The sequence below is a fragment of the Apteryx rowi genome, unplaced genomic scaffold, assembly GCF_003343035.1.
Source record: "Apteryx rowi isolate R43461 unplaced genomic scaffold, aptRow1 scaffold_237, whole genome shotgun sequence".
NCBI lineage: Eukaryota > Metazoa > Chordata > Aves > Apterygiformes > Apterygidae > Apteryx > Apteryx rowi.
This window is the reverse complement of record NW_020448719.1, coordinates 1,154,720-1,178,252: the sequence shown is the minus strand read 5'-3', so window position 1 is coordinate 1,178,252 and position 23,533 is coordinate 1,154,720. Positions and strand designations below refer to the sequence as shown.

General features: G+C 37.0%; 1 protein-coding gene across 4 annotated transcripts in view; it reads left to right on the top strand.

Moving 5' to 3' along the window:
- Positions 1-860: 860 nt before the first annotated feature.
- CDK17 (cyclin dependent kinase 17) overlaps positions 861-23,533 on the top strand; it is a 61,970-nt gene continuing 39,297 nt past the window's right edge. The window contains exons 1-3 of one of the 4 annotated variants that reach the window (XM_026066043.1): positions 861-2,846; positions 6,757-6,905; positions 20,124-20,288. In XM_026066043.1, the coding sequence (XP_025921828.1) occupies positions 6,788-6,905; positions 20,124-20,288 (283 nt within the window). In that variant the 5' untranslated portion in view covers positions 861-2,846; positions 6,757-6,787. Of the gene's footprint in view, positions 2,847-3,717; positions 3,792-6,756; positions 6,906-20,123; positions 20,289-23,533 lie in introns of those variants that run through there. The other 3 variants (XR_003253532.1, XM_026066042.1, XM_026066044.1) reach the window with 3 other exon arrangements.

Sequence of the window (23,533 nt, the reverse complement as noted above, 5' to 3'; positions counted from 1 at the left end):
CTAGGGAGCTATCAAAAGCAATTTCTTTATTGATTTTGCTATTGGATATTGCTTATATCTATATGGGAGAGAATACGTGTGCACATTTTTATGAATTGAACTTTGCTGTGATTACTTAAGTAAAACCTTGAGTCCAAGAGAAAGAAGATTAACATATAATATGTATGACAACTGCAAAATTTGGCCCCTTTGGCAGATTTTTTTCCTTCTAGTTTCTGTACCAGGAGTGTAGTTAAATACACATATACTAATGAATCATATACTCTTTAACTTTTCAAGGGTTTATTTTAAAGCCTGTTTTGGTTTCTGTTCTTTATTACTCTTTAAAGGCAAAGGGATTATTGGGGGGAGGGGAAGGAAAGGTATTCCCAATATCAATTAAATTTGGAGAGGCTAATTTCCATAGATTTCCTCTGCATATGGAGAGTCTTCCAGCTGCTGATTTAGATCAGGAGTGGAATATACATGCTCTTAATCACTTTGGGAGGAATCTCTGCCCCTGAGATCTAGGACAGCTTGCCACTCTGATAACAAGTTCACCTTTGAATACATGTTTCTCGCCAGTCTTCAGTCCTTGTTTGGCTGCAATTCTGTAAGTGATCAAAAAAGGGCCTCACTTCAAAAACTTAATTCCATATTGTTGTTGTTGTTGTTTTAGTAAAGAAAAAGCTGTTTTTGTCCTTTTTGTCCCTGCGAGGTCAGTGCGGGCTCTGATGCGTGACCTCAGAATGCATGTTTTCAGTGCAAGGCTCTGTTTGTCCTATGTTGGTTATAGCTGCGTGATGTCATTTCTCTGGCCTAATGCAGCACAGAAGTTCAGAACTCCGTCAGCAGTTCTGCTCCTGACGCTCAGCAAGAATAGAATCTAGCTGGCCAGAGCTCTGTTACTTCTAAAGGCTGAACACTGAAAAATGCAGTAAGGACTCTTTTTTTCACTGACATGAACAGATGTAAGTTGGGGAAAAAAAAAAAAAAAAAACAGATGAAATGAGTAAGATGCCATAATTATGATCCACTCTTGTAGAGCAGAATCGTGATTGTAAGGAAGTAAATCCGTATGAGATGAATTTCACAAACATTGAAACTCTTGGTTTATGATCTTAGATACATTAGGCCATATGTTTCTCATTAGTGTAATTAATAGTTTGTTCTAAAAGTCATGTGCAAGATGCTTGTGTGTGTGATCAATAATTTTTTAATTCAGGTAGATTGGGGACACTTTACTAAATGTAAACATTATGGAAAGCTGATTTTAGATTAAGGGAAGAATATCCTTGCCAGGTGTTTCCTGTTTCTGTTTTTAATCAATGTTGTTCACAGTACTCAGCCTTTGAGACATCTCTTGTTGACATAGCTTGGATTATCACCTTCAGAAACACTTATTCTTGAATTAGATGCATCGAAAATTATTAATGCAGCCAAATACATCAATTTGATGCATGGTTTATAATGTGTTTGAAAATATTTGTAAAAGAGTTATTTTACAGACATATAACTGGTGTAATTAAAATGCCAGTAGAAGGTAAAATAATTAATTGCTCAGTTCTGAAAGATGCAGTGAATGAGACAATAAATTTTGAGAAACGTTAAGAACTGTAATACTGAGGACCAGGATATGAGAGAGGATTTCATGATTCTTGCTTTTCTTCTTTCTAGTTGTGTGGACCATGTTTATTGTGCAACCAGTAGCATCTTACTTGCTTTTCCATCTTACATCCTATAAAAATGCAAGTCTCTTGACAGAATTGTCAGATCTCTTCAAAACTCTGCCTTGCCCTACTTTTTCCTCCTGGTTTGTAATCCACCTTTACACAATTTAGCCCAGTGCTGTTTGAATGTGCCAGTTTGGGTTGCACCAGTTTCTCAAAAACGGGTTGCATGTCCCTTGTGTGTGTTTGCACATTCTCCTGTTCTAGGAGTTCGTGTGGAGCTACCTCATGTGTCCACTCCTTCAGCGCAGAACTGGCCGTGCTGATGTCCGCTTGCTTTGATGTCCTGTGCCTGAGGCTTTAGTTTGTTAGCACATCATTAAGGTCCATGCTGTGTCCCAGCTTGCGTGCTTTTGTTGCACAACCTTTCTGTTCTTGTCTTCCCCTCCAGCTTTAGCTGTAGTCTTCAGATAATGAGTTTTTCAGAACACCCACTGCATTTAGATGTTTGGAAAGCACCTACCATATTGTAAAGCAGCTTGTAAAAACAGTTAAGTAGCAACTTTGGTGTGTGTCTAAATGGAACAGTCATTTAAAAATATTTATTCTCCATTTAGGTGTGTCTTAATGCAGTTTAACATATGGAGACAGAAGAGTCAGCACTTAGTCTGATCCAAAGCTTATTATGAAGTTGAAGGGCAGGTTCCCATTGATTTCAAAGGGCTTTGAATCAGCAAGATCTTAGCGAACTATCACTAAATACTCAGTGACCCTCCTGAAATAAACTGGCTAGAATTCAAGCTCCTAAATAACTTCATTATTTCTGAGAATTTTAACTGACTTTGTTTAAGCTCGCACAACGTTATTTTAGTCACAGTGAGAGACCTTAGGCATTCCTTTTCCGCTTTAAAGACATGGAGCATCTGGGGGCTTGAGGGTTTGGGGGGGGGTCTTTTGAGAATTTTAGCTGTCGTTTCAGCATTATAAGCCCTGTGACTTCTGGTGAATAGCTGCGTGCAGAATCTAGATGAGCTATTACTGTGGAATCAAAATGCGCCAGGATGTGTCTAGTGCATATCCAGGGTGTCATGGACATCTGCTTTTCCTAAATGTAAAGTGCTCTGCTACAAGTTTTACAGGAAAGATGAATTTGTTATGGAGCAAGGGAACCGGAACCTGCTTGTTTAAATCATCTAGGTAAGATCAGATTTTAAAATTGTAGAGTTTATTTTCCAAACTGTATTGTAGAGATTGTTTTTAAATGACATTGAGAGCAAAGTGGAAGTCTGAGACTATGGAGCTTAATTGTGAATTAATGACTGTGAATGTTGGGAACTACTTTTTCTGCAGGTTTTAAGGAGAAAAATATCTATTAAGTTTAATTTAGCAAAGTTTTTCTAGGATTCTGTTGTGTTACTTCTAAGAACAAAAATGTCCAAGAAATCTTCAGGGTTAGACTGAAGATCACTCATAAGAAGCAGCAGTCTCTTTTAATATTTTGTTGCTTCCTTCATTTCATATCAGTATATGGATTGAAGATGTACATCTTTGCTACCTTTTCTCGATTGTATCAGATAGCAGCTTGTCCTCATTCTGTCTACAAAAGAGTTGGGTTTCTGTTAGTTAGGTTCAACTGTTGCATGTATCTGCCATGACACTTAAAATAGTTGGGGTGGATACAGCTTGTTCAGAGTAGATTTAATGTACTTACTGCATTTAAAGAATAGAATAGTCAAAAACTGGGGCTCTGCTCTACAGCTCAGGAAAAAAATAAACAGTGCAGATTCTTCTTAGAATTGGTAAGAGCTTAAGGGAAAAGGGGGGGGGGGTCTTAGTGCATCTAGTTATAGCCACTAGTTATATATTAGTAATCAAGTAACTCCGTTTTGGATTTATATCAGATTTACTGTTACACAGAGGGAAAAAAAGTACACATCTCTTACAAATTTGGTGAAAATGAATATTGAGTGCTTTTTTTAAAAACTGAATTAAAATTGACTTTCTCTGAAATTTTTGCCATTTCAGAGAACCAGTACTACCCCTGGTTTCTGCTCAGTTGCATTTCTGAAGCTCTATTCAGTGAGACCTTGTCTCTGTATTAATTATCTCAGTAGTTAGCAGGTGTCTGCCACGTCAGCCCAGGTGAGAATGAAGGAATTTGGAAATGTCTGAACTTCTAAGTACTAGATACTGGTCACTCCTTTTGCTTTGCCTTAGACTATATATATGTGTGTGTGTGTGTGTATGTATATGTATGTATGTATATATGTATGTATGTTTGATTAGCAAGAATAGCCATGCTTTAAGGGAGAAAACTATCAGTGAACATTTTTTTCCTGTAAAAAATCTCCATTGCATTTCCATAGAAGGAAGGAGTTACTTACACATGGATTCCCCCTTCTGATTCCTTCTTACTGTTTAATTTCTTCAAAATCAAGCTCTGAACTTGGCAGGAATCTTAGTAAAAATAGTGCTTCAGCACTCCATGAAATCCTCTCCAAACGGTAGAAATTTGGTATGCATAGCTAACAAAATATTAACTTTTATTTAAGCTTGATATTTAGAAGATCTCTTGGATTCTGTAATCCATGTGTCTGTTAATTTTTATGTAATATTTTTCAGTAGTAGATATTTTTGATAAAAAGTGTGTAGGCTTAAATATTTGCAGGATTAAAAGCCAGGAACAGTCTGTTTCCCTATAGCATCATCTTTATTTTCAGTAACTGCCCAAGTGGAAAATTGGGAAGAAACTGTTGTGCAGTCAGATAACTTCAGGGTATTATTACATAATTATTACATTGAGAACAATATATGTTGGAAGATGCGGGCTGGTAAGAGAATTGATTGAATCCACATAAAAAGGGTATGTGCTTTCACATTTAAAAAAAAAAAGGGGGGGGGGAAATATGAAGAGAGATATAGGCCATCATTTTGGAAAAGTTAAACCCAGCAGCTCAGCAGTTCCAGATAACTTCTTTGAAGCAGGTCCTGAACAGGAAACATTGGAATATTCTCTGGATTCACTTTCTTGACAATAAGAAGATCCTGCCCTTGAGTGAGAGGGATTGAAACAAATCGTGCAAAGGTGTGGCTTTACTGCACGCACACAGCTGGGTTAAGAAAAAGGAGCGTCTTTGAAACTGCTGACATAACTGTACCTCCGCAACTTTTATTTCCTACGTATCTGTACCCAGTGCCTGACTATTTCTGCCTGTACTAGCTGTGGTTGTTCTAAGATCATGTTTTACGGTCTATCTCTTTGCCCTTGGACACGGTTCCGACTTCGCCAGTGATTATATTACTCGTCTCAGACTTTTGCGGTCAAGTCCCAAAGGTCTTCATTTATCCATCTTTATGTGTTACTTACCATAATGTGCCATCTAGTCTTGTGGTCGTTCAGTCCATGAATGCGTTCTCTTCCCACCACCAGCCGCTTCCAATTTGCTCCTCCAAGTTGTTCTGCTTTCTATTATATAGCATCTAAACAGAGAGTAAGCTATGCAATTGGAAAGTGTATACTTAAAGGGATCCTGCCAATATAAAAGTAATCATATTCACAATTTGTTATTAAATGTAGGCAGTTAGAGTTCTGCTTCTTGTATTCCTCTGTTTGGAGGAGGAGATCAAAGAAACATTTAATTGATTTTCTTAATTTGTATGTGTGTACATTTTGCAGTGTAAAAGAAGCTGATAGAAGCAGGAAAATATATATGAGCAGCTCAGGATTAAAAGTATGTTGTGCTTGTGTGTTTGACACTGCCTATGTGACTCTTGGCTGTGAGCAGATGAACAAGTTATTGTGCAATAACATCTCGGGTGAATTGTTCGCATGGGGTAACGAAAGACAGAAGAGTGCTTGTTGTCATGTAGGTGCAAACACAGGGCACTCTCCAGGGTTCGCACGCTAGCTTGAACTTGTGGCAACAGGTTTATCTCCCTATATTTTTGTTGTTACTACCTCTTTTGTTTGCTTACCACTTTCTGCAGAGAAAATGCCTCCTGCCTTGTTCCCGATTTAGACTTGCTGCCTAACTGTAGGGAAACGCCTGGCTTATCTGCTTCCCTAGATGGGACTGGGTTTGGGAATTGCTTTTGTGTTTAAGGCTTTCAGTCTTGTCCCCTTCCTCCTTTCGTGCAAAGGGCAAAGTATAGAGAAATTCAGTCCCTTTTCATTCTTAAACAAAAGGGCTGAAAGAGCGCGAAGGTTCCTGCATCATCATCCTCAGTGGCTTTGGCGAAAGAGCCTGCAGGGAGATTGCGATAGTGTATGCAGGGTGACTGCAATGAAGGGGGCAAGAGACTGCACTCTCATTGAGTTTGCCAGTGGCTGCTATTTTTCACTGGTGGATTATAAAATTAAAAAGTGATCTAATTAGCCTTGAAAAATTGTATGCACACCTCTCAAGATTTTAATTAAAGAAATTCTAGGCCAAATTTTAGCAGTAAACTTTGCTCTCTCATCTTTACTGCCCTAATACTGCATTGTATTCCTCCAATGCATAGTAGTAAACATAATTTAAAATCAGGTCCACTTTGTAATAATTCATCCAGCATAGTATATTAGCTTCAGAAAAATCTCCTGTGAGACATTAAAAAATCACATAGTTTTATGCAGTGTAACATTCTATGCAAAATTTCTGATTTATATGAAAACGTGGATGATAATTTATCTGGGTGTTCCTAGTTTTCTGTAGAAAATTAATAGGGAAGATATATTTGAAACTTATTTTGTGCATCTCTCTCTATAGTTGATTTTAAATAAAAACTTAAAATATCCTAACTTTTAAAGCTATTAACAGATTCTTTCATATCTTTTGAAGATACTAGTAGTACTTTTTTTTTTTTTTAAAGTCTAGACTTCTTGATAAAATATTTCATTAGGCAGTACATTAGTCATGGTGATTTTGACACACTCTTCATATCATTCTTTTAATTTCACAACATACATTTTTCTTTAGTCCAGTAGAATGATCTTGGTTTGTTTTAAGGATCACTTACATATTGACTAAACATTCCTGTAAGTCTTCCTGCATTTTTATGTGAGTTAATTTAGTTTTCTGATGAACTAATTTTTTTTTCTCACTTTTTGTCTTTTAATTTTTTTCAGGCTTCCTTAAGCCAGCCTTAATATTGATAGAATGAAAAAATTTAAGAGGAGACTTTCGTTAACCTTGCGTGGAAGCCAGACCATTGACGAATCTCTGTCTGAGCTAGCAGAACAAATGACAATTGAAGAAAACAGCAGCAAAGATAACGGTAAGCATATCTTTCACTTTCCCAAAAATCTAAAAATATTATTAGGCCCTGCTCAAGTGAGTGAGTGTTGAGGGGTTTTGTTTCGTTTTTCTTTTCAGTTCATTTTTCATAATTGCAAGGACTTTCCTTACAAACCTCCTGTTTTGATTTTTTTTCCTTATATTTACTACCTTAGTTCTTGTAACAAACTGGTATGTTGTCACGTATTGGTTCACTTCCATATCAAACTGTTATACAGCTGTTTATCAAAAGCTACATAAATTGATATTTTAATGTGGTGATTAGCAGGATCATAGATGCTCTTTCAGTAAACATATTCTTTGTAACATGAATTTAGTGGGTCTCCCATCAGCTTTGTCTGGCTTTAAATTCAGTTTATTTTTCAAAAATCATTACTCAGTGATATGATAATAATTGCTAAATATTATAACTAAAACTATTTAATAAAACTATTTACCTTATCATTGCTGATGCAGTTTACTAGACTGAAAATTCTGCCACTTATTCACGTTTCTGAATAGTACTTTGCTTTAGGAATGTGAAGGCAGCTAGAAACATCCAGGGTAACTAGCATGCAAGTCCTTGGCTGATCCCACGAGCATACTGGCTGCTGTAAAGTCTGCATTAATGATAATACTGCTTCTGAATCCTACCTGCAGTAGTAATGGCTAGAAGAGATTTTGTTGCTTTGTTCTATTTCCTGGACTTCTGCATTTAAGTCATTTTTCATCTTCTGTGCTGACGGGTGTTTTCTCTTGCTCTGCTGACACCTAGGATTTTCTCAAGTGATCTGATTTTTTTTGTTAGCTTCATACCGATAAATGATTCTGAATAGTCCCACTGAAAACTGACAGGACTGGGAAATATGAACAGCAGCAGAGGCAATGGAATTTGCCCTGCAGACTTTCAAACCCCATCCAAGATTTGTTGCATACCAAGCTTTGGAAAGCTGAATTTACCTTTTGGCAAAGCAGAACTATTTATATTTTTCATTTTTACCCTTAATCCCTGGTTTGTTCATCACTGTTCTCTTGTCTTCATCAAGGGGTCATGCCTAATAGCTTGGAAAATGATGTCTTTTTTACAAACCAAGCTTTTGTGTGTTTACACAACAGATCTACTCTGAAACAATTATAGTATTTTTGCACTAATATCTATAGAGTACTTCCTGAGACTGACTAGTTGTCCCACATGATCTCACTTGCATTAGCTTTTGTTACTGATGCATTTTTTTCTCAGGCCTTTATATACATCTGACAGATTGATTTCATTATTATGCATGTAAGTGTTCAGAATATTACTGGAAAATGAGTGTCAAAAATCATCACCTGCCTGAGGTGAACGTAGTGAACTGGATCACTGAATTGATGCAGCTGAAAACTGGATCCAGGAAAAATAAAAAGGGTTATTTTAACTTGGATCACATCCTGGATGTCAGCTTGAGGGAGAGAGGAGGACGCAGCAACTGGTTTGGGGGAGTGTGAGTTTTCACCATCTTAAACAATGTGTGAAGCTATTCTCAGGTTATAATAGTTATCTGAAAATTATCTCAACCAGCAGTTATTAGAGGTCTTCTGCATGCTTATCACCAAAGCGTTACAAAATCAGGGTATGAACAGTCTTCACAGAGTAATTCTTCGTACATTGTCTCTCTTCACCATGATTACAACATGGACTTCAAAACTGAGAGAGCGTTAAAGGGAGTTGCAGCTGCTCTTGGCATGCCAAACGCCAGGGGTAGACCCTGAATTCATGTATATCTGACAGTTAATTTCAGAAGGGAAGAATAGAAATTAGTTTATGCAGAGAAAAACTACCTTATGATTGGTTGAACGTAGTGTGTTTACATAGTGCTAGGTTTTATTTAGATTAAAACTTGAGACTTTAACTGTTGCAAACCTTTATGCCTGCTGAGAGCATGGTGCAGCAAGCTCCAGGGTGAATAGAGCCATAGTTACAGGTATGTTATTGTTGAAAACCTGGCAGGATGTCATTAACTTTCTCTTTAAGACAGGCAAGAAGGTCAGATTGCAAAATGAGGGCTTTCTAACAGCTATATATGCTAGACGTATATATTTTTAAAATCTAACTAAAAATACTTCAATACTAGCCTGAGAAGCAAGTCCAAAGACCTGAGAGGTGCTGGATTTAACAGTTATGAGACTTACCTGGTGAAATAACTATTCCAAAATGTTTCTTCCATGGTTTTTGACAAGTTTTGCCTTGTTTTCATTTTTCTTCTAGAGATTTCACCCATCTTGTCTCCTGTCTATTCCATTCTGATGGCCATGTTCACTAAAAGATAACATTTTTACAGGACCCTAGAGGCTATGCTGATAAAAATCCAAATCTGTACTGACCTAGGATAGACACTCATTTCTACCTGATTTTCACATACATAACCTGTAAAATCTTGATTAAAAAGTGAACTGGAGTTCAGTACTGTCATTCTAGGTGTAGATCATATGTGCGTACTTAAAGTACCAGGGACCTTTCGTCATGCCCATCTGTGTTCAATAACGTGTCTTGTTCTGGCCCCCATAGCAACTGGTTTCCTCTCCCAGAACAGTTGCCTGTGATTTCACGTAGCCCTTGCACTGATCCTTAGACCAACCTCGTCATTAGCTCCAACTTCGAGTGGATTATTTGAAGACTTACTTTTAAAGAACAGTATTCTTAAAGGAGAACAAATTATCCTACGAGTGGTTCACAGGCATAAAAATAGATATGTAACTTTTCTTCACAGTGCATTGATACTACCAAATCAACTAATCTTTTGTACACAGTCTCCTTTTGCACATAGCCTCCTTCATCATGTTATGTCAGTACAATTTCAGCACGCAACACTTACTGATCAGCAGCAAAATGGGATTAACAGGGATCAACCCGTATTGTTCAAAGGCAATAGCTCAGAGCTATCTACTGAGTGTAGAATAATCAACAGTATCTTTTGCTACACCATCAAATTACTTTTTGACCAGAAACCAATATATGATTAAATCTGCCTTACAAATTACTTTCATCATAATTGGCTTCTGGGTGAGGAAGCATCACCTAATTAGATGCATAAATCATAAAAATAAAGGGAGCAACAAAATGCCTAATATACTTAAACTTTTGAAGTCCTATGAACTGTACAATGTATACTTTGGGGTATTCTTTTTTCAAGTACAGAAGCTTTCATGCTCTCTAAGGTTTCAACATACAAAACCAAATAGTTGGATTTCTTATTTTTAATTCTGTCCTGATTCAAGCGTGATAATGATGCACTGGGTTGTTCTTTTAATTCTAGGTTTTACTTTAATGTATGCATTCAGATTAATATTAAAAATACTAAATGGCAAATTGTAGCAGTTGACAACTAAATTTGCTCCGGAAATTTTTCCTTGCCACTGACCCACTAATGAAATTTGGCTAGAAGTAACATCCAAATCATGCATATTTAAAGTCCAATTAACTGTCAAATTTATGCAGATACTTGAATACTTATGAATATGCTCTCTAATGAGAGTGAGAAACAGGTCTGTATTGCCTAATATTCTAAATATAAAAATATTCCAAGTATGCTTTTAAGAATTATTACAAGATATGTTCATAAATACATCCACAGCTCTTACATCAATATATAAGTAAAAGTTCAGCAGGAAAACCATTATATAATGTTAAACAAAAACAGGGGAGGTTTTGATAGAATGGCTTTATGTATTTCATAGAATTATAGAATAATATCTATCTCCATTTGATGCATTGATGTGTGATCATAGGATCCAGTCCCCCACACACTTTCATAGTGTTTTTTTTTTTTTAATTTTACATGTGTGAGTAGTAATGGAAAGATCAGCTGCAGGAATGTGTGCACGTGTTTGTAGGTTTGAAGCCTTAATGACTAGTTACTACTCTGATAAGAGGAAGGAATGTTTTTAAAAATCGACACATTGCAAAACTGTCTCAGAACATCCAAATGTCTTTGTAGTTGAAGTCATTAGAAATCATCTTCAGTACAGCTGAGAAACTCCCATCTGCTCTGTTTGATTCCTTGGATATACAAGGAAAACAGTATGTTGCAATATATTTTCAAGACAGTGTACTTGAATTGAAAACATGAGCAAAGAAATACTAACCCATAATAAATCAGTACAACCTCTAACATGTGGAGGAAAGTATCAATATAAAAACATTAAAAAAAAAAAAAACCTCCCAAAGTGATAGCAGTCATTCTCAATGCATAGGTTAGCACAAATAACTGCCAATTTGTTGGGACTAAATACTGAGCTTCATAACTCTCCCTTACACCATGCTGAAGATGTTTTTATTATAGTCCAGTATGTGCCCTTCTGTGCTGTTGCTTACAACAGTTTCTGTTATTACAGTTCAGTACGGCTTCTCCAGCCCACGTCCGCTGCACAACACACAGTGTTCTTTCTTCCCTTCTGTTTTAATTTGCTGCTTCCCACAAAACCTGGAGGCTCTATTAATGCATGGAGGTGCTTATAAAACGAAATTACCATAAAAATTCAGTGCCTGAAAGCACACTTCAGGGACCTGTAGGTTTGTTCTTTATCAGCTCACCAGCGCATTCCTTCCCAAGGAGAATACAGGTTCAGCAGGAGAACATGGTGCTTGCCTGCAGAAGGGGACTCTGTAGACACAACAAATTTCTGCTGACACAGGCTCACCGGATAGGTAAAAATTTGATCTCAGGTCAGACCTTTGTCAGCAGAAGTAGGTCAACGTAGAGGCAATACCACAAGTAGGTGTGCTTTCACAACTACAGCTGCTCTTGGTTTCAGAAGTGTGTTTGTAATATACCATCACAACCTTTTTCAGAATAGCTGTGCCTATACTAGAAACATTTGTCCAACACTACGCATTTCTTTCAGTAAGTTACTCCTACTGCAGGGACAGCCATATGTTTATGGGCGTTCAGGTGGACTTGTTAAGTACAGAAAAGTAAAATAAACATAACTAGCCAACACAGTATTACTGAAAATAGGGCTGAAGGGAGCTAGATCTTCTGTTGCTAGATCCTGTTGATGGTATGGCCTCACAGATGTTTGTGTTGGGAGCTATAGGGTTGTTGTGTGGGGAAAGCAAAGCTTAGTTTGGCTGCAGTGCTGACTTACATTGATTTAAATTGCATCTGCAACTGTGTTCTAAACTATTTAATGTAGTATGGTGTCTTTTGGAACTATGCTTTTTAAAGGGAAAATTAGTAACTGATGGTGTATCATGCCTATAGGTTAGGAGATATGGGACTACCATGTTTGAATTATGTTCAGATACGTATTCTGATGACCAAAAGACTGTCATGAGAACTGTTTTTTAAACAGTATGAAATACATAAATCTTGAAGGCAGATTTCTGATTTTGAATATTTTAATTTGATTGTGATCTTCTTTTATCTTGGTACCTAGACAGTGAAGCCAAAAATCCATTGTACATAAATTCAGTTTTGAAAGATTTTTCTTGTGGTGTTTTTCATATGTCTTGATTTCATTTTTATCTTGTGTGAGTTCTCTTGTTTTTGTGGATAATCAATCTCCTTGGAAAAAATTTCTATTGTTTTTCATTCCAAAATTAAAAAGGGGAAAAAATTTACAAGATGGTTATACTGCTGTTTTAATCATTGAGATACTTTTTTTTGGGAGGAACTTGAAGGCTCTGTTTCTTCAGGTTTTTATCAACATATTTCTTGTCAAATGGTCTACCAATTTTTTGTCATATGTCTTCCAAGTGAAGAAGGTTTGCTCAAGACATGACTACTACACTCATGGATTGTTTTTGAGCAATGGGAGGAATCCCTTGACATTTTACTTTGGTTTTAGTGTCGTAATAGTCATTTCAAAGCTTGCCTCTTATTATTAAATGAATAAATAAAGTTTTAAGTGCTTTTGAATGGTTGCTCTATTTTTCGAGCCCTTTAATATTTTCCTGGGTGTCTCATAATTTCACATAATGGAGTCCAAGGAAACAGCACCATAAAATGATGTATAACTGTACAGTATTTTATGCAGTGTTCCTCATGCAGCTCCATGAGAATACAGATAAATGTATAGCTGCTTCAGGTTATTTAAATATTTCTTCTGTGGGAGACATCACCTACAATCAGCTATTAATTTTTCTGAGTGAGGCTGCAGTATAATCAAATATTGTACAGCACAAGATACCTGCTCTAAATTGCTGTAAACTCAAATGCTTACATTTGAAGATTTCTGAAGAAAGAAGGGGCTTTTTCACAACAGTTTGTTCAGGAAAACAGTTCAGGTTGTTAAAAATGTTTGATACTGCAAGTCCAAAAAAAAAATCAATCTATATTGCCAATAGACGTGTAAAAATTGGTCATTAGAAGATCATGTGTTCAGATTGATTAAATGAATGTGTATTAGATGATGAAAAAATATGATTAAGCTATACAGCAGTAGCATTTATGACTTTGATGCAGGTGATATGAATTACTTAAAAGGTTATGATGACAGATCCCAAGTTTCATGCATGCAGAGCTGTCCAGAAAATGAAGATTTAGGTGCACATATGTTGAGTTTTGACACCTTCCCCGCATTCTCTATCAAAATGAAAAAATAAAAAGAATTGGAAGCTTCTTGGCATGAGGGTGAGGCCAGGGTGGGAGGAAAAGAAACTTTGTAGAGTTCTCCCCTACAAAACCCAGTAGCTGATTCTCAGGGCACATAGTGAGACTTCATGTCATGTTTGGCCAATCCACAGTCAAGGTGCAGCTGGAAGTGGCAGGTGAGATCCTGCCTCTCCCCTTGTGTCAGCACTGGTGCTGTGCTGGTCCTGTGATGATCTAGTTCAAAGACCTAAATCAGAATTACCTCTCTTCTTGTCAGGGAGGGACCTAGGACCATCCTTTTGGTAGCAGCAATGAATTGTGGCAGGCTTGCTGTTGCGTAAAATTTCATATGGAACACACCCAGGTTCATTCCCGAATATACCTGATTCAGAGAGATTACAGATGTTGAATTTAGGTTTCCAACATCTGTTTATCTCATTTTGATTAGAAGAAAAAATCCTGTTGCGTATTTGAATGAAACTCTTAAAAAAAAAAAAAAAGAATCCCCTAAAACCCATCCAACAATAAAAAACATTAGTATATGTTTTCCATGTCCAGAATGGAGTGGGTGAGTAATTGACTTATTCAGCTCTATCAGAGATGCATGATTTAACCAGAAAATGTCATCTTGTATGAAGGTGATTTTGATTCTTTATTAAAGCTAGCTGAAGCAAATATCATTCCAAAATTTAGACAGTGAAATCTGAAAGCTAGCACAGTCTGTCACATAAGAGAGAGGCTCATGGGACAACAAAAAAAAAAAAGTAGCTGAATATGTGGTATTACATATTCAGAAAATGTGTTAAAGTGCATTTACATTCCTAATGAAAGCACTTTCTTTCTTTAATCCACCAACTGACTGACGAGTGACAGTATGTTGTTTGCTGAGGCCTTGCATAGAAATGCCAGGCAATTCTGCAGTCTCACTGGAGCTCGGTTTAAGTAAATCCAGTTAAGTGAATCCAACACAGGAAAGAAGTAGTACTTTGACCCTCTGTTAAGATAGATGTGCAGGGAGAAGGAACATTGGGGATTTATTGAAAAATTGCTTAACTTGGGAGTAATTTTAGGCCAAAGTTTGCAGTTATTTAAATTATGGTTACAGGAAAATGAGGGAGCATCTTTATAACCTTATGAAATATTTAGTTTTAACTAATCCCTTAGACAAGCTTCTTGATTAGATAGATTATTGTCCTACTCTAGTCTGGCAGTTCTCTTAATTATGGAATAATAAAATCAATTCCATTTATGTTCAAGTATAAATTCCATCACTTCACAGCTGAAGGATTTCAGCAGCTCATCTGAGCTATTTTCTGTTCTTATGTTTGTTGGCATTGGTGTTGGCATCATTTCAAACTTAGTAAGACAGTAGTACCTTATGGGATATTTTATTTTGTTGAAAGATATGTGCATATTCTGAAACAGAATGTGGCAGCAATGTGGTTTAGCAACTCTTAAAAAAAAATAGTAATCCAGTCTGCTTGCATTTTAAAGAATATTTTCTTTGAATGGTGCTGTTTCAGTTTTTTTGCATTATGCCAATAATAACAGAAGTTTGAGTGGTAGAGTGAAAGAAGTACAAGAAAATCATCCAAACAAAACGGAATAGCCTCTCAGCTTACACCAAAGTTGAAAACCAGGTAATACCATGGTATACAATCACAGTAATACCATGGTAGTATGTTGCTCAATTTTAAACTGAAAGACCTGCTGAAGATGCACACTTTAGCAAGGTAGCATGGTTGTGTCAGGGGAAAAAAAGAGTAGATTTGCATGGTAGCTTGGTACATTTCATAAGAAATTTAAGACTTGTAATTGGTTATTACTCGTCGAAAGGTGAGTCAAAGGAGGAAATAGTTCCTTGTAGCCAAAATAGGAAGAGAATGTAATGAAAGCTGAGCAGGTGCAATTAAAAAAGAGCCACTGAGTGGTCTTTCTTTCAGCTTACTTACATATTTATAGTTTTATCAGTTTGGAATTAGCACAATTAAATGGAGTGAGGAAAGAGAGCAGAAGAAAAATAATTGATAAGGCTCTTTCCAGAACATTTGTGACAACAGTAGCAAAACATGCAACCAACTACAAAGATGTAACAAAAGTCTTAGGACAGAAGAATTGCTAGAGGTCTGTATAGCCTTTCTCCTAGCTCCAGTGATGAGTTTAAGGGAAAGTGCAAGACCAGAGCCCAAAATACTACAATATTCCCCCTCTCTGAGCTTGCAGGTCAGAGGCTTCCTGAACTAGAGCTGTTTCTGTGTATTTGGTAACCGTGAGGACTCTTGATCCCTTTGAATCGTGTGCACTTCTGGTGCTGGCAATGTCCTGTGGTGAGGAGTTTGCACAGACAGTGCGTTGTGAAGAGCCGCTTCCATGGGGCGCGTCCAGCCTGCCACCGCCAGCTCTGCCGGTGGTGACCCCAGCTCTTGTGCTGGAAGGGCGCTGGGTGCAGCAGCTCCCTAGGCGGTAAGCTTGGATGCACCTTCTGCATCTTTCGTTGTTGGAGCTTGAAGCATCCTGGGTTGCCCAGGTGATCTTTCTGTAGAAGCTGTTTTTTGCTTTTGATCAACCTTGTTGCATTCCTGAGAGTCCTTTCCGGTTCTCATCTATTTGAGATGGGAAGACCAGAACTGTGTATGATACTTAAAATGCAATAGCCTCATGCATTTACACGGTAGCACAGTGATTTCCTGGTGTCTTTCTATTCCTTTCTTAATCCTGTCAGTTTGTCGTATGGCCACTGCTGAATATTAAATTGATAGTGCCATAAAAACATCTACTGTAATACCAGAAACACCTCCCTCCCTCCCTCCCTCCAAGAAGTTTGCGTCAGCCAAGCCATTGGGTGGTTACTGATACTAACTTTAGGTATGTCGGTGACTTTTATGTAGTGAAACATCTTTGTGAAGACAAACCAAACCTATAATCATGGAGATAAAATTATAAAAGCAGTTCACGGATCTATATAATAAAGGTATATAACTTTTACAAATAGTTTTGGCTCATCTTATTTAAGACAAAGCAGCTGCACTATATCCACACTGTGAAGACTGCACCATTAGCCTTCAAATGTAGTGACTCAAAATATTAATAATCCTGAAAAAAATGAATTCTTAAAGTGGTTGGAGTGAAATCTTTGGAAGAGGTACTTAGGGATTTTTGGATGGAGGAAGCCAAATATTTTTTTTAGAAAGCACTTTCTTTAAATCTCCTAGCTTTTAAACACAAAAAAGCTAATAATAAACAGTCTTGTAAGTTCATTTCCAGCAGCAGGCTGCTTGATGATCATTTTGAATATTTGTTCCAACTTTTAGCTGTTGCTGTTACTTTGTGAGGGGAGTGGGAAAGGAAAGTATATGTAACCATTTCTTTAAATGTTTCTAGCCTACCACAATGCAAACTTAGTGAAGTATAGCAAAAATACTTTCTCGGACCAGAAATCTGCATATTTTACCCTTTTAAAAAATGAATACCATATGATCCTTCTTTTTTGCAAATTAATGTGTACTAGAATTAGAAAAAAACTGTAATCAAGTACTATTAATACTTCTCTTCATCACAAGTGTGCTAATAACTTGCGAGTTCTTGTAACCTTCATTTTATTCTGTCAGAAGTTGTGCCTGTCCTACTACATGACCTAAATTATTGTTGCTAAATTTTAAAGTGGGCTCTATATAATTTAGAACAGTACTTACGATAATATAGGAAGGTTATGCTGGCAAAAGTTATTTCTGTATAACTGGATCTTAATATATTAACCATATGCCCTTCATTTTATATAAATTTGCTTATTAATTTATCTGTGTCCATCCTTATCATTGATCTGTATTTGTTTTTACATATAAAAATATTTTAAGAATTTTGTTTTTATAGTTTTCAGCTTTAAAATATATGCAAATCTACCAGAGCCATGAGGAAAACAAAATGTTTTGAAATAATCATCTTTGTTCATTACCCTTCCATCTTAATAACGAACACAAAATTTAATCCCTGTTTAGTCATTCAGTGTATTTGCCAATTCTGGCCTTTCTTCTGTGCTGTGCAATAAATGGAGACAGATTAATTTTAGCACGAGTAGGCTTAAACCATACCATACAGGGGAAATGGTTTTCAACTCTGTCCATGTGTGAATGTAGCCATGCTCCGTACACGTACGTACACTCCTGTGTGGTTAATGATACTAGAGTCTCAAGTGATAGCGGATGTATAGCTCTGGGGTGCGATTTGACACACGGCCGAGGCTACATACTCTCCCGCTGCTGCGGGAAGCCAAGGTTTTGCTTTCAGCCTTGTGTCCAGCCCCTTCTTGCGCTTGCTGCCTTTGGTACTTCTCTGACCCTTGCTGAACTGTGCCCTGGTGTCTTTAGTTTCGCATTAGGAGGAGGAAAGCAATGTTTCCTTTGATGCAGAATTTGCATTTTTTGCATACAAGGTGCTTGTTACGTCTAACCACACGTGATACACTTCAGTCTGTCTCAGCCCTTCGCTCCAGAGTTACCCTCAAAATTATGCCACCTCTCAACTAAAACCCACCAAACATCCTAGTTATAGCCACTCATAACTCTCTGAGCAGAATCCACCCAACAACCTGTGACTGAACAGCTCTTTGGATTTTCAAAGTTAGCGTTAATTTGTTCAGCACTGTGTGTGAACGCAGTGTGAGGTTTTTAGTCTTAAAAACTGGGTGAAATTCAAGCCAGAGTTTAGTAAGGAAGTTGGAAGGTAGAAATTAAGTTATAATTTGAAAAAATGTAATGCAGTAGAAGTGATGCTGTGTGTGAACCTGTGGGTTTCCTGTCTTGCAGAAGTAGTAGATTTTGGCAGAAAATTGATGGGGAAGGAATTTACTGTCTACTGCACTGGGATAAATCTAGTGTTGAAGGTATAGAACAAGGAAGCTGGTATTGCTCTTAAATCAGAAGAGATGATGTAATATATTAGAAACAAAAAAAAAGATTTGGGGCAGAGGTGTGCAGAGCTTTAAAGGTGAAAACACCAATCATGCTGCATGTACCTACACACAGATGTGCGGTGTGTTTTTACTCTTAGTCACCCGCTTTGAAGCTGTGTTTATGAAGGATGTTAACCAAGAGCTGCAGGCGGGCTTGCAGCAGTGCTGACATGTCCTTTCACATTCTGTTTTCTGCCTGAAGCAATTTTTTTGACTTTTCTTTATCCTACGGTAGCTGGGTGAAAGTGAAAAGTGATTTTTGTCCTAATATATTATTCATATGTTTATGCAAATATCTCAAATAATTATTTTTTAAAGTTATTGGCCTGCCCTTGGGTAGCTCTGTCCATGTACTTCTCTTTTCTTTAGAGCAGTCATAATATCATCTCCAAAAAGCTTTTGTACATAGGTGTGGGATTTTTTTTTTTTTTGGGGGGGGGGGGGAGGCGCCCTTTGAGATCCTGTCTTGGTTCTGTTACTTGGTATTTGTTGCTGTTATTTTCCTTCACCCTTGAAATTTTGCTCTCCATAAAATAAGTTCTTCTAGCTGTATTCTTCTTATTTTGGCAAGAAAAGCAAGATTTTTGGGGTCCCTTCAGGTGAGCATGTGAATCGGGGTGATGAAGGAGTGCCACAGGTTGCTCCTTGTCCTAGCAAGGGCAAGTGACCCTCTGGAAAGAGCCCAGCAGTGCCAGGGCGCGGAGCAGCCCTTGCTGAATCCTTGGGTGCTGGCTTTTCCACCTTCTATATCATACCAAAAGAAGGGTACCTGTAATGGCAGCATGGGATAAAATGGTATAAAAAATACCAACCAAGGAAACAACAGAAAGCAAACCTGTGTGTACAGTCCTCTGTGCTTTTATAGTTAGACTGCTTCCAGTATCAGAGCAGTCTTAGAGCTAGTCCACGCGGGCATAGTGAGGCTTGCTGAGAACCTGCTAACTCGTAATTTCTTGACGCTTTTGCGTAAATTCTTTTTCTAACGTTTCCTCTTTTTTAGAAAGTGTTTATCAGTAATGAAGCAAGTCTTACAGTCCTAATTTTGAGTCTAGGTCCTGTGAACTGTTTCCAACACAAACCAATGGAAAAGCCAAAATAACTCATTGAATCCTTAATTGTTCCAGTATGCTTTAAGTTAATAAACTTAATTATGGCATGACTGCTGTAGAGTGTGTAGTCAGGTACGTTTCCTTCTAAGGATTTCCAGTAGCGAGGCCTCACTACTACTGTCCCTCAAAAATTTTGAGAAAGAGAGTATTTCTTGAATACTTGTTGAGGAATTTGCTGCTCATGTGAGTTGATACAGCAGCTTGTCTGTTTAAATTATAGTGAAGGTGAAGCATTGTGCAAAAAGAAATAATTAATTCAAAAGAAAAAAAGATACTAATGTTAAGGGCTACTTTCTGGTTTTATTCAGGCTTTTGGAAGGTATTCTAATGTGTCAGACCATATACTGGTCCAGCTTTAGAGTGACAGATTTTAATAAAATGGAATTTCTGTAATATTTTGTGCTATGCTTTGTATTAATTTGCTAATATAGAAATGGAGGTAGTATTATGGTCTACTGTTACTATGAAAAAGAATCTTACTAGAGCGGTGACTTCCTGTCTAGTAACTTTTTTTCTTTTTTTCTTCTGGCATGTTCCTGACACTCCTCCTTGCTTGCGGGGATGAATATTTTGGTGCTCGTGAACTGTAGAGCCCATTGTGAAGAATGGCAGGCCTCCAACGTCTCACAGCATGCACTCGTTTCTCCACCAGTACACAGGATCTTTCAAGAAGCCCCCTTTGCGGAGACCGCATAGCGTCATAGGGGGCAGCCTCGGCTCTTTCATGGCAATGCCTAGAAATGGGAGCAGATTAGGTAATTTACTACGTTATTTACTCTTAAATTCATTTTTCTATAAAGAATGTCTGTATTGATTCTTAGCAAGAGATACAGTTATTCTAATGCTTTAATAAGTCTCTGGGAATGCAGCAATTTTTTTCTAAGGTTGTTACAGAAAATTCTGTTTAAGGTGTTGAATGCCTCTCTAAGGTTTTTAAGTGGACAATTAAAAAAGCATGCAGAAATCATCCACAAATTTGTTTGACATGCATAAGTTGCAAAATATTCTTTCTTAATAGCTTGTAAGGACCCTGTATGTCTGCCTCACTTAAGCATTGATGAGAACTACAAGAAATTGAATATGGTTTAAAAAAAAGGATAATCTGTATGTGGAATTTAAAAAAAAGGTGTATTACTTAGATTTTTCAGCAGTATAAGAAAAACAATTGACCTTCTTTCAGTGATAAATTAAGGCCACTCAGCTATAATTATCTTTTTGTTGTGGTCTTGAGTTATATTTGTGGTTCTGTGGAGAAAATTACAGTTAAAACAATTTTTCTTCTCCTTCAAATAATTTGTCATGTTGCTGCCTCCAGTCACCATTAATGTTTTACCCTGTTTTTGTGTTATGTTAAATTATGCTTAATTAATTGATACTAGAAAATGAGAGCAAGGCACAGTTTAATTGGGATGCTGTGAATTTTTCAGTCTTCTGCCCTCCTTTAGAAGCGTGTGATATTTAAACTGATCTCCTTCAAGATTAGAGTTGTGAATCTTTTAGGTACTGATCAAACCATTTCTATTCTCCTCTACTATAATATCACACATCACATTCAAAACCTTACCTTTTTACTGTCTGTGCTACTATTTAATCTTAAAAGAACATTTCTTCCTCTTGAGTGGAGTTTAGCGGCTGTTGCTATCACAGAAAAAAAGGTTTTGTTATGCACATTTTGAGTACCATCTCAATTCCTGATTTCGCTCAGGTTTCTACACACTTCACTTGTCCTTTTTTTGCCTGACCAAGCTTTGCTTAAGTAGCAATTGCCAAGAATCCAATGAGGAGACAAAGTTTTAAAAAAAATTGTGTACTTTATGTTTCTGATCAGGAATATTGAGTCTTTTATGGATTATTTGTCAAATCAGGCATATACAAATGGTGTACAAGAATAGAGAGATGTATGCTTTTGTACCCTGCTTTTTTGTGTTGCCTTAAAAGCATGGTAGTATAAATTTTTTTAATGCAAATTTGTCAATAGTTATTCCTCTTAAAACTTTCACTGTGATTTTCAAATCAGCTTTGCAAAAGAAAATTTCATTGTTTTAATGATTTTCCAATTTTTTCAAAGCAATATTTTTCACCTGAAAATGTTAATGTGAAAGTATTACAGAAGCATGCTATTTGTTTTATTTTTTGTTTAGGTGACCAAGTTCTATGTGTTTAAAGTATTCAGATTGTGAGTTTTATTTATACTTTTTTAAAACGCCATGTATTAAAAATAGCTACAGATTCCTTCAGAACTTGCAGTTTCATTGAAGTAGGAAGGAATAGATTTAAAACGTACACATCTGCATTAACAACCTCTTTTTGCTTTGGGTGAAATGATGCCATTAATGCATCTATTTGCAATACTGTGTTACATTCTTTATTAGGTTTCTCTAGGTCTGAACTTTCTACAATTTACTTATCCATTTTCCCCTTTTCTGTAAAGAGGAATCTTTGGAAGCTTTATTTTTCACGTTTTGTTTTTTCTTTAACCTTTGCTGTCTGAAAATTTAAGCGACTTGTACATGTTAGCTGGGCGGTATACATGTGTACAAGCATTGGCACTAGTGCTCTGCCTGTTCCTTCTTCACATCTTTCCTCCCTTTGTCCTTCTTCACATCTTTCCTCCCTTTGTTCCTGCCGTATGGGAATGCTCATTACTCAGCAGGATGCTGAGGTTTTCTACATTGTGGTAATGATGTCAGCAATGAAATGGTCAAATATTCCACACTACATAAAACTACTTTTTTTTTCCTTGCTTTCTTAATTCATCCTTTTTCTTTCCACTTTTTCCTGTATTCTAGTGGTGGGAGCATGCAATCAGAGAAATCCTTGAAGTAGCACAAAATAATGGCAGTAAAAGGAAGGTTATTTGGTTAAAAAACAGAATAAAACAAAACCTGCCACAGGTGCATCTTCAGGCTACTTGATTTGAATGAGATTTTCAATATAAAAATTGCTTGAGAAGCCTGAGAAACGTGTTTGGTTTTTTTGTTTTTTGTTTTTTTTTTTGGGGGGGGGGGGGTGTTTTCCCTGAGCATTGAACATGAGTTTCTGCTGTTCTGTTAATGTGTGTAAAATCCCAAAATATTTTTAAGATTTTTGTGCTGGGAAACTTTTCTGTTGGCTTTAGGTTTTGTTAAATCTTTCTTGGAGACAAAAATTCTGATTTTCTGGCCAAGGAGGGTATCTTTGTCTAAAATTTTGTAGTCATTTTTATTTTAATACTCCCTTATCATTGTAATGCTGTATAATTTACATGTCTCAGGTCAAGTTGTGAATTAGCCATGCCACTGATGCAGTTGAAGGTCTAGCTGGATTTTTTTTAAGCTCATGTACGTTTGTACAGCTTCTAAAGCCTTGCAGCTCCAGAAGCATTTAACTGCTGCAGTCCATTATGGAGCCAGAGCTAATAAACCCTTGTTAGACCTGATCTGGCAGAGCCAACTTAGATGTCCTTGTTCTGTTTTCTGGGAACTGGGAATACCAAAGAGGCCCTTGGAATATGCAAAGCCAACTCTGGCCAGCTCTGAGCTGGAGCAAACTGTGCCGGGGAGCCAGAGCAGCAGCGCAGGGAGAGTTTACCCATGCTTTTACCAATTGCATTAATAAAATTATGGAAATGTTTTGGGTTTTTTTTGATAAACGTTTGAATCGAAAGGAATGAGGTTTCCATACTGCTTTTGTAGTTTGATAGTGTTAACAACAAAGGGAGTTTCTCGCTGTTCCCTGCCTCAATTCAGAGTGTTTTTAGTGAAACTAATCATAAAATTTAGTCAGTTCATAGGAAAGTAAGTTCTGCTAGAGTACACGGAAGGAACTGAATATGCAAACCATGTGATTTTTTTGTAATCATTTGAAGTAAGTTTGAAAGAGCATGCGTTCTGACTCGCTACTGGCTGATTAGTGGATATTATCTTAGCTCACTTGGAAGAGCTTTCATTTGCTACACTAAAGGTTCCTTGTTTTCTCATTTCTTCTGTGCTGAATTCCTCATAACTGAAATGACAGCAAC